The sequence below is a fragment of the Vespula vulgaris genome, chromosome 25 (assembly GCF_905475345.1).
Source record: "Vespula vulgaris chromosome 25, iyVesVulg1.1, whole genome shotgun sequence".
Lineage (NCBI taxonomy): Eukaryota > Metazoa > Arthropoda > Insecta > Hymenoptera > Vespidae > Vespula > Vespula vulgaris.
This window is the reverse complement of record NC_066610.1, coordinates 171,229-185,142: the sequence shown is the minus strand read 5'-3', so window position 1 is coordinate 185,142 and position 13,914 is coordinate 171,229. Positions and strand designations below refer to the sequence as shown.

Below are 13,914 nucleotides of genomic sequence, written 5' to 3'. Positions count from 1 at the left end.
TAAAACAATAACGTTACATGTCTTAACGGCGAAATTGTTAAAGAGATATAAACATAATACTCTTTTTCTAGAAGTAAATTTAATTTTTCAAGAAACGTATATTTGTTTTCTTTTTGTTTTATAGTCAACCCAATCTAGTTAGATTTATGATTATTTGTTTACTGACACTGGTCGATACTTTCTTTAACCAATAAGGCGTTTTATTAAAATGCCGCCATATCTGCATTGTTTTGTTAAATAACATTTCACCGAAATTTATGTTGCATAATGATACATTGAGTTACAATTGTTTTTTTTGTTTCTTTTGTTAAAAATACGTGTAATTATAATACTTAATATTTCATTCTTCTTATATATTAACCGTTAACAATGCCACGTGTAAGTTTATTTGTGATTTCGTAATTATGCCGGTTATGATAGGTTATGTTATATTTTTATTATTAATGTCTGATTTAAATACTATTAATTTGCTTTCATTTTTTAGGATATACGATCTTATTTCACTTGCACTACTAAAAAATCTACGAATCAATCTACGGATAAATCTGCGGATAAATCTATGGGTAAATCTACTGTCAAAAAGAAAAAAAGAGCAATAATCTCGTCTGACGAAGAGGACACAAAGTCATGTGCTGTGGTAAAACGTACCAAGGTTGTGTTTTTTTCATCCTTTGAGTACTATGTGCCATTATAGTAGCTCTCTGTCAGGTATTTTTATAAGACGATATCACAATAGTGCCTTTCTGCTAAATGAATAAAACAGCATAACTATAATAATAACTTTCTTCCTTATCTTGCAATTCTTTATTTAAATATCATATAGATTTATGTTATAGATGAAGAATGAGAATCTCTTTGATTTGAATCTGTTTCTTCAAAAAATATAATTGAATAATAACTATAAAATGATATTGAAAAGAATTTATGATCTTATTGTTTTATGATAGTATATTTTTTATCTTGATACATTAATAGCATTAATATATATTCCATGGCAGAGCTGTCTCTGTACAGTGGTACAGCTATATCCAGTGGTACAGCTCCACAGTTAGTTCTCTTATAAAGAAAAGGTTAATATTTGAAAGACAATCAGTGGCAACTTATATAAAATGATTATTTCATTAATAATTGACTTGTTCTGTTGTTTATTTTATTAAATTTAAACTATATTTTTCAGTTGACAAAGAAAATTAACAAGCATCATGTTTTATCTGATTCTGATGACGAAGTTCAAATAAACTCAAGTACTAAAAATAAAAAAGCTGAAGTCCAACTGGTTAATGATGTAAAATCTCATATCAAAAATGAACCGGAAAGCACAATTTCACCAGCAGAAATGTTTAGTAAAACATCAGTGACACGAGAAACAATACCAAGAGTGAAGAAGAAGCCGAAGAAACAGGTAAATTTGTAGTATATTACAAAAATATGTAAAATGATGCCATTGTAAACGTGATTGACTTACAGGAGGCTAAAACTCACTTAGATGACGAGTTTGAATTTACATTGAGCAAGTTAGATACAACAATAATTGAAAAAGAATACTTACAAAATGTCGATGAAGATGGTAAGAAATGTATACACACACACTACATACTTTTAAAATAAATTCTATATTTATCTTCATTTTACATTAGAACCTCAAAACAAAGACGACCGGAAAGATGAGAAAGAGAAGAAGCATAATAAGTCTGTCGATGATGAAATATCTTACAAAAAACAAGATATAAAACAAGGAGATAAATCTTCCAGTAATAAAGAGTTTTCTTTCACCAATGTAGAACATAATATTGATAAAAAAATGAAAAACTCTCCTAAGAAATCATTGAAACGTTCTAATCATACTTCTGCAATAGAAATTGAACCTAAAAGATCGAGAAAAGAGAATGCTAACAGTTCAATATCAGATGAATATGAGGAAAGAATTCAAATGAAAAAACAAAATTCAATATTATATCAGAAATATCTTCAAAGGGGTGGTGCAAGAAATCCTGGTTCTAAGGAAGTTCCGCAGGTAAATAATATACTTGAATTATCAAATTTGGATGTAATTAATAATAATATCGCTGAAATAAATAAAAATATTACTATTACATTTGTACACACACACAACCATTATGTAGTCTTCTGAGATAATAAATAACATAATAATATCAATTGCAGGGTGCAGAATATTGCTTAGCAGGTCTAAGTTTTGTAATAACAGGTGTTTTGGATTCCTTAGAAGATAATGAAGCTAAAGAATTAATTACAAAATATGGTGGTCGTATTTTGCATCAAGTATCGAAAAACACAGATTATCTCATAGTAGGCGAAGAATATGGACCTGTAAAGATGGCAAAGGTATCCAAATTTGTTTATTTTAAGATTAATATTACAAATATTAGCTTTTTCTGCATAATTAAAAATGCATTCACATTTTTAAGGCCAATGAATTAAAGATAAAGAAAATATCTGAAGATGACTTGTTGGAATTAATAAGAACAAGACCTAAAGGAAAAGCTGAAGATGTAAAGCAATCTCGTGCAAGATCGAAAGAAAAACCAATGTCAAAGGTAGAACCTTGTGTAATGCCAAAACCGCACAAAACTGTGAAAGAAACAATGGAACCTATAAAAAGAACAGTGGAACCTGTGAAGGAAACAGCAGAACTTGCAAATGAAACTGTAAAATCTGTGAAAGAAACAGCAAAACCTATGAAGGAAACAGTGGAATCTGTGAAAGAAACAGCAAAACCTGTAAAAAATATAGAGTCTTCAGTAACGAAACTAGATACTGAAGTAGCGAATGTAAGTAATAATACAATGTTTATATTATTTATTTGTTTTAATATAGATATTTTAGCATTATTGATTCTTTTGGATTATACAGAATACTATAATAACGGAGAATTGTGAAGCATTAGTTGATAAATACAGACCAAAAACTATGAAACAAATATTAGGACAACAAGGAGATAAAAGTTCTGCGAAGAAATTATATACTTGGTTATTAAATTGGCATAAAAATCAAAATGGAACTAAGAAACATATTAAACCTAGTAAGATTATACTTCATTATTTTAATATTTATACATTTGTATATGTTTGTAATATCTGGCTGTGTTTCCTCTTATGAGGTCCTTGGGCAAAAAATGATGATGGAGCATTTTTCAAAGCTGCTCTGTTATCTGGATCACCAGGTATTGGTAAAACTACTACTGCTCAGGTTGTATCTAATGAATTAGGTTTCGATCTGTTAGAATTTAATGCTTCTGATACAAGAAGTAAGAAACTTTTAAAAGAAGGAGTTTCTGAAATTCTATCGAATACAACAATAAAAACCTACTTCAGTAGTAAGTATCTTTTCTTTCCTTTGTTTATTTTGTTTTTAATACAATTAAATTTTATATTTATCATGTAATATCATTTAGATCAAAAAGGAGAAGAGAAAGCTAAGCATGTATTATTAATGGATGAAGTTGATGGTATGGCTGGTAATGAAGATCGTGGAGGTTTGCAGGAATTAGTCAGTTTAATCAAATCTACGGATGTACCAATAATTTGTATTTGCAATGACCGAAACAATCCGAAAATGAGAACACTCTCCAATTATACATTTGATCTCAAATTTCAAAAACCAAGATTAGAGCAAATTAGGGTGGGTATGAAGAATAATTGTAGAGATGATATGTAATATAATAATTATGATATACTATATTTAAATAAAAAATTTTTTCTTAGGCGGCAATGAAATCAATATGTTATAAAGAAAATATACAAATATCTACAGAACAACTTGATCGCTTAATTGAATCAACTAATCAAGATATTCGTCAAGTGATTAATCATTTGTCATTAGTCGAAAAATCTGATATCGTAAAAAAGACAGATAGTAAACCAAATAAAGATTTGAAATTGGGTCCTTGGGACGTAGTGAAAAAAGTTCTAAGTTTCGAAGAGAACAAAAATATGAGTATTAATGAAAAAAGTGATCTTTTCTTTCATGACTATAATATAGCATCGTTGTTTGTACAAGAAAATTATCTTTCAGTTATGCCTACAGCACCGAAGTGTGTATATAAAATATATCATCTTTGATTAATTTTTATTTTACATATAAGTATATGAATATCATATATATATATATATATATACACACATATTTTTAGAACTGAATTATTAGAAAGAGTCGCACAAGCTGCGGAGAGTATAGCATTAGGAGATGACATAGAAAAAGAAATTCGAAGTAACAATGCCTGGTCCCTTTTGCCAATTCAAGCTTGTTTTTCTTCAGTTATTCCTGGTAATATGATGTCCGGAGATATAAAAAATCAAATTAATTTTCCATCCTGGCTTGGGTGTAACTCGAAAAAGAATAAATTTGATAGGTTAGTTTTATGAGTATATTCAATTTAAATATATATATTCACTGAAATGTATAAATTCATTATTTCAGATTATTGCAAGAGATAACTGTACATACTCGTTTAACTACTGGTGCGAGTAAGGAAGCTGTCAATTTAGATTATTTAAATCATATAAGAGATGCAATTATTAGATCTTTGATTAACGGTGCTGAAGGAGTAGATGAAGCAGTTAAAGTTATGAACCATTATCATTTGTTAAGGTATTTACTATTTTTCATTCAAATTTGTGCATGTATGTATTTATATATAAAACTCCAAAAATAGAAATGAACTAATATGCATATATATAATTTAAAAATTTACATCAGAGAGGATTTAGATTCCTTAAATGAAGTTTCTTTATGGCCAGGACAACGTAATTCACTTCAAACTGTTGATAGTAAGGTAAATTGAATTTATATATCTGTATATTTCTACTTTATATATATATATATATATATATATATATATATATATATATATGCGTGTGTGTATATATATGTATATGTATGTGTGTGTAATTAAAATTTCATATAGGTACTAGCAGCATTTACCAGAACATATAACAAGAAATCTGGTGGTGTACCTTATACTATTAATAGCAGTAAAGTAAAAAAATCTACAATGGCTTCGCAAGAAAATTTAGAATTTGTAGAAGATGATATAAATTCAGATGAGGAAGAAGATAACATCAATACTGATAAAATGATTAAGGTATTTTTAAAGACAATTTTTTTTTCTTTTTTATTTTTCTTTTTTTATGTATTTTTTATAATAGAATTCACATTTCTTATCTGTATATTGTTGGTTGAAGTTCTATAATTAAATTTACTGTTACAGGCAAAAAAGCCAACGGCAAAAAATAAAAAAGAAACGGAAAAAAAAAGTAGTGAAAAACCGTCCACCAAACGTGGAAAAAAAAAATAATTTTTTATAAGGAAATATATGCATGTATTGTCATGCGTAATTACATACTACATATAGTTGCTTTCTATGATTTATTAAAGTAAATGTTCTGTTCAAAGTACGATTCATGGCAAACAAGTACAAATCTGTAAGACTTTTAAGTTATATGGTATGTCTGTTCTGTTTTTCATTAAAAACATATCTAGTTTCTACATATTTTTTTCTAACAATACGTATAATATAATTAAGCAATTTTAATAACAAACAAAATTCGCACTTATATTTCATAATAATTTAAATATTCCTAAATATTTTTTCTCATTTATGTTGCGTGTGTTAATACTATTATGAAATTTTTTACTTTTTAAAATACTACCGTTTTAAAATGAACGATTGCAGCGCCATTTTCGTTGCTGATTGGTTCTTTGCATTTTCATTGACGATCGCTCATTGGTTGATGCCTTGTTCCTCTCAAATGTGCCAACTTCATTTTAGTAATTATAGTTAATTTTACCATATCCATCAATTTTATGGCTATTCGAAAGAACTTCATTTGTTTCTTATTTTAATTCATTTGTTTTTTATTTTAATTTTTTTTTAATATTTAAATGATTAATTATGATAAAAATAATTTAGTTTTCCAAGATTTTTAATAGTTCACATTTTTCTTTTTACTTGTTAAAATTAAATTACCCTAGAACATTGCTTGACAAGTTAAATTGCTCGCAAATATATTTTTTTACATTGAATGCAAATAATATATCCATTCTATTTTTATTATAATAATCAATAAAAAATAAATTAAAAATGGATTCCGTAAATCTGTGTTCCATAAAATTTTGTAAAATATTGTTGCTCTTGAAAAATTTATTACATCTTGAAAAAAGTGATTTCTCATTTCTTTAACAATGAATGAGCTAATCTGAAATTAGTATTGGTTCGTATGCTCTTCGAGTATATAAAATTGCTAAGGAAGTATATAATATCACTATTGTAGTAGTCTAGTTTTTATTTAAATATAGTTGTAACAAGAAAACGTACTCACATAACTCACGTAACGTATATTGTATATTATTCTGTCCCTTTTACAAATGCGTTTTATTACGCAGTTCCTTTCACTTGTGATTCTTTCGCAGTTTATTTTCGTCGATCGAAAATGTATTAGATCGAAAAGTTATCGCATAGATGTAAAACTTCATCATTTACTGAATTACGAATAAATAAAATGTAATTATTCAATGTAATCGGTCGAACAATTATTTTTTTTCTCGTTAGTCTAGATTTATGAAAAAGATAATCTTTGTTTCTGATTTCTTCCCAAGGACATATTTTAATAAAATCTTATCTGTAAACAAATACTTATTTACTTCCACTTTATATATGTCTTTACATTCAAAGTATAATTTCGTATATCTAAAATATAATGAAGTAAAAATTAAAAGTACTGGTTAAGCAGTTCTGCGATTTAATCATTCTAAAACAAACTTAACTGTTATTTCTACGAGAGATCGAAGCAGTTAAAATATTTCGAATTTTACCAAATAAATATAAAAGCACATTTTTAAAATGTTAAACTTTCGAAATATGAAAAAAAATGTCTTTTTTAAATTTCTAAATCAACGAGATCCTTTAATTAACAAATGTATGTGATATACAAATATGTATTTACGATACATGTACGTACATTAATAATTTATACAATTCTTAATAATATGTAAATATGGTAACTGAACGAATTATCCATCTTTTTTTAATTTTTTATTATTATTATTACGTATACGTGGCTTTTGTATACGTTTACTATTTCTATAACACAAATTATTTATTGCACATTTTTATAAAACAAAATATTCAGCATTTATTATCTGTTACTTTTCTTGATAAAAATTAAAATGAATTGTAAAATACTATAGCGTATAAAAATGTTCTCTGCATCATCTAGAATAAAAGATTTCTATTAATGTAAAATTTTTTGATTAGTATAGTTTATATCTGTATAATATTTTACTGTAGCAAAAATATAATGGGTTACTACAATTATTCCCTTTATAGAAAAATTGCGTGGCCTCATGCTCTTCATTATTACAAAGGATAACATTTTTTGCGTTTTTAATGATAACGAATAAAATAGAATTTATCATATATATTCCAGGAAATTGGTCAATTCATTAGAAGTATTTACGACAATACCTACAATTTTATTAATATTTTGGTATGGTGATCTATTAATTTTTTATTTCCAAGATAATAATAAATATATATTACGAAAGTAGATCCAATAATATAATTATACTTTTTCAATCCGTTCATATTTATCGTAAAAGAAAATAATCCAAATAACTGAAAAAGAAATTTCTATACGTTTACTTGTTATACTATTGCAAATATTGGAATTAAAATTTTTTGATAAATATATTACATATGTAAAGATAATTAACTATAATAAAAAGCGTAGCCTCGAACAGAACAATTTTCTCATAATATAATTTCATTAAATTGGCAAAACTTGAAAAGGTAAAAACAAGAAAAGTAATATTAATATTTACAATTAACAATTGTAAATAATTGTATGTATAAATTATGAAGAGTACAGGTTTGTAAAATTATATACAAACTCAATGGTGTTATAGTAGAGTTCTATGATACCGACAATCTATGTACATGTATTCATGTACAAATTTATTATGAATGCAAGCACGATAGAAATTATTTGGTTGTTTTTTAAATCGTTCCTCTATCGTCCATCTATGATGAACGAAAAATATTGTAAATTACAAAAAAAAAGAAAAAAAATTTGTAATCGAAAATATTTTTTTCATAATATATCGTTTTAATTTTTTATTTACGCGACAATATTGAATAATGCACAGGCATGCTTTATGATTGATACAAATATAGAACAGTGGACGACTCCTATCGTGCATATAATGATTAGAAATGTGAAAGTACCAAATAATAATGCATTTTTTCTTTCAGTAAATAATTAACGCAAACTGGCAATATTAATTTAGTCTCGTTTACGATGTCAAAGATATACAAAAGAACCGATGGTAACATCAAAAAAGCAAATACAGATAAACAGCAACTGAAAAAGTAGAAGTAATTCATTATTTTATTCTAGTATAGCATTATAAACTTTTAACAATTTAATAATGTATTTTTTTTTTACATGCGATTGTTATTATATACAATTTGCTTTGACTCGTATATTTTTTTAAGATTATTAATTCCGGTTTGTTCTTCAGTTTATCCCAATCCCATTTAAAACGATACAGAATTTTCTTCATCTGAAATTTTTACGACAAATCAATATTTTTAATATACGTTGGTGTCGTTTATGATTTAATTCAAATATTTCAATGAATTATAGACAATTGCATAACTCGACGATAAGTTGTAATAAAATGATTCGAAGCTTAAAGAAGGCAAGATCATTTCCAATAATTTAGTGATCGAATCTATCTTCGGTTCTGACGTAAAGAACATAGAAATTTAAAGCCGAATCAGTTAATAAACTTATAATAAATTTATATTGAATACAAAATTATAATTATTTATTAACATTTGAATTGATATTCCCGCGTTAATTTTTTCTATTCATAAATTAATATAAACACAAATAAGATTGATAAGGAAATTTATCTGTAAACATGATCTTACAGGTAGCATAAAATTTAAAAAACCATCGTACATCAGTTGTTTTAACGATGTCTCGTAATGCCGAAAGCCAATCAATTTAAATAATCGAAAATTGCCAACATAATATTCATTTTCGAAATACTTTTTTTGTTCAAAGACATACTGATATATTTTATAATTTACTAACTTCAACTGACTTCAACCCCCATATATTTTCCTTCATTAAATATTCTAACTATAATAAATTCTTAAAATAATAATCGTAAAAGTACTTTTCAAAAATTGTATCGAAGTGACAGAAAACTTTTTCCATAGCAATAATTCATATAAAATCTTATATCATAGACCTTAGACCTTTAGACCTATTATACATATATAACAAAGATGTTTCCTTCTAGCTATTAATTATTATTTATCATTTATTCCTTACATTGTTGATTATTTTTTTTCTTTCAAAAGGACATGCGCGTTACGTAGGCAGTCTCTTACGAAGCATGCGTATTACGTGCGCAGCTCTTCATCATTTATTGTTTCGCTATATGATTTTTTACTCAAAGGTGATGTATGTTCAAAAGAAGTACGAGTGCTTTAGTCTTTTTTTATTGAATTATGAGAGAATAAAAAATGTTTAATCAAAAAATGAAGAGAATTATTTTCCTTTTTTGCAAAACAATTATTTTGAAAAGTATTTTAATTATTTTTATTGTTAAGTGGACATTGAGAGGGTTAGTATCAATGTTTTCTTATTTCTATTCTATTAAAGGAAAGTTACGTACATTGGGAGAAAAAATTCTTTAATTTACATGAATTTTTTTTAATTAAATAATAAATAAAGCATTTCTGTGTAAATTTCAAAAGCATAAGGAATTCTTTGTAATAGTGATTAAAAACAATGTAAATATAGAATAACAATTACTAATGTCAGGTATGTTGTCAATCACTTAAAAAAAAATATATAAAAACAACTTAATCTCATATTTATATCCTGTTTTTATAAATTATTAATGCCTCTAAATTTCTTTATATACTTCAATAAAGTTGATGCACTTAAAGATTTTGTCAAATAATTTGCTTATTAGTTAAATAGCGTTCAAACTTTCGTATCTTATTTTTTTGTTACATTTTATAGATAATTTGTGGATGTTTCATTATCAAATATGAAATAATAAACATTTTAAGTGTCATAGAATGTTTTAATCATTGATATATATACCACCCTTGGTATTTGATTAAATTGTGATAAAAAATTCAATGCAATAGAAATAACTTATATAATTTTTTTATGTAGTTAAATTTTTATCTAGAACAAATTTTTAACGCTATCTCCAACTAGAACTATCTGTTTGAAATTACTATTTAAAAGTTCAAACATAAAAGTATAATTATATAATATAATTGCTTTTATATAAATTATTAATTTTTCATTTCAATATTTCTGATTTTACAAGTTTGCATTATTGTTTAGATTCATTGTAGATATTCTTTAACAAAATTTTATTATTTATTTCATTGAAAAAATAAACAGTATTAATTATTAATATGAATTTGAAATTTAATCGGTTATATAATTAAAAATAAATTTGGCATTAAATTTCAAGATTTAAAATAAATCAATATATTTCTCAATTACCATATTATATTCCTGTTATAAATATAGAATCCATAATTTTGATGTCATCACATTTTTTTTATAAAATTTTTTCAATGAGTAATACATAGAACATTTAGATGAAGTACAACATATAATAGGTACATGTTGTAGAGGTAACAACATTGTATATGCAGTCAGTATGTGTAACAATTGTTCATTAACTCTACGTAATTCAATTTCTTTTTTGTGCCTACAACAAAATTATATAATGTGAAAATTATATTATTTATATTAGTACAATTATGCTAGATTAAATATGAAAAATTTATATTTAATAATATTATAAGAAATTTATTGATCTTCACCATTTGAAGATTGATCTACGTTTCAGTTCAATCAAGTATATTCTATTATGAAATAATAAATATATATATATATGTATATATATATATGTATATATATATATATATATATATATATATATATATATAAATTTACAATAAAATTTCCAAGGATCTTGATCATAAGTTTAATCTTCATTATTTTGATTCATCAAATCTTCATAATTTTTAATCTTCATTTTTTATATTTTTTGCATTTCAACAGGAAACTAATCTCACAAATTTTACAAAAATTTAATTTTTATTTTATTTCACAGATTTCCATTCAATTTTTGAATTAAAAAAAAATTGATAGTATTAATGTTAATAGAATAAAACCAATAAATAATGAGTAACTTCCAATTTTAATTATAACATGATATTGCAAAAAGATATGAATATATGAGTGAAGGTACAACAAATACATTTATATTTATTTCTCTAGTCTATTATATAAAAAATATTAAATAAAAAATGTCTCGTTTGAAATATAATTTTGTAAAATTAAGAAGCAGAAATATGAAGAAAATTACGTTCATAAATATTAAGTCTTTCTATTTTTTATTCGTGAAACGACGTAGGACTAACGCTCACCCATTATAACTGTTTAGTGTTGTTGTACTGCCATTAGCACAAATCTTTTCAAACTGCAATTAATTCTCGAAATAACTACAAGATGTCGCATTCTTCTTGCAACCATTTCTCGACACGAAGATACTTATTTTAACAATTCTAAGGATTTCTAGTTATCGCTTCTCGGCCTATGGCTAAGATCAAAGTGTAGTATCTGTTCTTATCAGCTTAATATCTGATACGTTGCTCATGGAGCAGCCAGAATATTAGCTAGATTTTTGAAACTTGGCGGAAGGCCGGGGCTTGCTCCGCCTCTGCCGGGGGTTGAGTCGGTATTGCAGTACCGCCGGATTCAGCCCGTCTTAATAAAATAAAAAATAAATTTTTTCATTTTTAGACTTATTTTTAACCATCGTATTAAATAATACGAACATTCGAAAAACTCTAAAAGTGCAAGCTTCTTCTTGCGTTAAATTATTTCAGTTTTTTTTAAATGGTCGTACCCAAATTTTAAATAAAATATATTTACGTACAAGACACACGCATTTTAATTCCTATACTACTTTACTACACACAATATGCACATTTCCAAATAATTAAAAAATAATTTAGTATTTCGAGAATTTAAGAATTGTGTATTGATGATTTAGCAGGAAATTAAAAGAATAGAACGTACACAATAATGATAAATAAAAAAGTCTTAAATGGAAGATAAAAATTTTAATTGTTATTGCAGTGTTTTTATACGTATTTACTATTTGAAAATAACGAGCAACAAAGGATATTGTTTTAACATTTGTTGTTTGGTCGATAAATTCAACGCAATTTATAAAATATCATAGCGTATGAAAATGATGTCCTCATTAACTAGAATGAAAGATTTCGATTAGTATAAAATTTCCTTATTAGTACTATAGTTCATAAATTGTTTACCGTGGCGAAAAGATAATGCGATATTACAATTATTCCCTTCACAGAAAGATTGTATGATTTCATGCTTTTTAATATTAAAAAGAGTAATATTTTTTGCGTTTTTAATGATAACGAATAAAACGGTATTTGGCAGCTGCAAAAATTAATTTCTCATATATATATATATCCAATGGAATTAGTAAACTGATTAAAAATACTAGGAATACCTACAATTTTGCAAACACTTCGGTGTGGTGATCTATTAATTTTTGTCCAAGATAACAGTAAACATATATTATGAAAATAGTTGCAAAAATAAAAGAAAAAATTGTTAGTCCTTCGGTTTTATCCAGATTAAAAGAAAGTAATTGAAATAACTGAAAAATAATTTGTACGTGTCTAATTTATTACGATACGGCAAATATTAGAATCAGTATCGTTTGTAAATGTATTACTTACGTAAAGATAATCTACGATGATAAAAAATACCCAAAAGGACACACTGAACAGAAAAATTTTTCCATAAAACAACATTATTAAGTCTACAAAACTTGGAGAATAAAACAAAAGATATACAATAATATTACTATTAGCAACATGTGTGTATAAATTACAAAATACAGACTTGTAAAATTGAATACAAACTTGATGGCATTATCATAAAATTCTATGATACCGATAATCCACTCGTACTCTTGAGCAAATTTCCTAGTATAATCACGGTAGAAATTATGCTGATTATTTTTAAATCGTTTCTCTATCATCCAACTGTGAAAAATAACAAATACTATAAATTAAACAACAAAAGGAAAAAGGAACTTTTAACTGAAAATGTTTGTTTCATCGTCATAATTAATTACTTACGTAACGATATCGAATAACGCGCAGGCATGCTGTATAGTTGATACGAACATAGAACAGTAAGCGATTCCTATCGTGCATATAACGGTTAGTAATGTGCATTCGAAAAAAAATGTCAAATAATAATGCATTTGATCTTTCAAAAAATAATTATTACGAATTGGCAACGCTAATTCAGTTCCATTCACGACACCAAAAACGTGCGGAAGAATACATACAACGGATGGTAACATCAAAAAAGTAATATATAGATAAAAAGAAACTGAAAAAGAAAAAGCACTTAATTATATTGTTCGGGTAGTAACATCATAAACTCGTAACACTTTAATAATGTATTTTTTTTCTTTTTTTTTTTACTTGCGATTGTTATTGTACATAGTTTGCTTCGACTCGCATATCTTTTTAAGATTATTAATTCCGGCTTGTTCGCCAGCTTATCCCAATCGCACTTAATGCTATATAGAATTTTCTTCATCTGAAAGTTTTATGATATATCGATTTTTGTAACATGCGTGTTTGTCGTTTCTGATTTGAATAAAATATTTAGGCCAAATACGGACAATTGCAGCATTCAACAATAAGTTGTAAAAACAGGATGCGTAACATAAACAAGGTAAGAAAGTTCTCATTAATTTGATGATCGGATCTACCTTCAGTTCTGACGT

The 13,914-nt window shown here is 25.9% G+C and overlaps 1 protein-coding gene and 1 non-coding gene across 5 annotated transcripts; both read left to right on the top strand.

Annotated features, from left to right (window-relative positions):
- The first annotated feature begins 30 nt into the window (after positions 1-30).
- On the top strand, positions 31-6,537 carry LOC127072303 (replication factor C subunit 1). Of its 4 annotated transcripts, none has more exons than XM_051012605.1 (16): positions 31-378; positions 485-652; positions 1,178-1,402; positions 1,468-1,567; positions 1,638-2,014; positions 2,164-2,343; positions 2,427-2,789; positions 2,872-3,040; positions 3,119-3,334; positions 3,413-3,639; positions 3,723-4,051; positions 4,151-4,369; positions 4,438-4,608; positions 4,717-4,792; positions 4,925-5,101; positions 5,228-6,537. In XM_051012605.1, exons 1-16 carry the CDS (start codon positions 370-372, stop codon positions 5,312-5,314), a joined length of 3,093 nt encoding a protein of 1,030 aa, XP_050868562.1. In that variant the 5' UTR covers positions 31-369; the 3' UTR covers positions 5,315-6,537. The 4 variants fall into 4 exon arrangements, with proteins under 4 accessions (XP_050868562.1, XP_050868566.1, XP_050868564.1 ...); XM_051012607.1 differs by lacking the exons at positions 31-378; positions 485-652 and adding exons at positions 692-708; positions 999-1,070; XM_051012609.1 differs by lacking the exon at positions 31-378 and having other exon boundaries at positions 615-708.
- Positions 6,538-11,651: 5,114 nt separating this feature from the next.
- LOC127072471 (U2 spliceosomal RNA) lies at positions 11,652-11,842 on the top strand. Its single transcript, XR_007785472.1, has one exon. It is a non-coding gene; the product is annotated as a U2 spliceosomal RNA (small nuclear RNA).
- Positions 11,843-13,914: the final 2,072 nt, after the last annotated feature.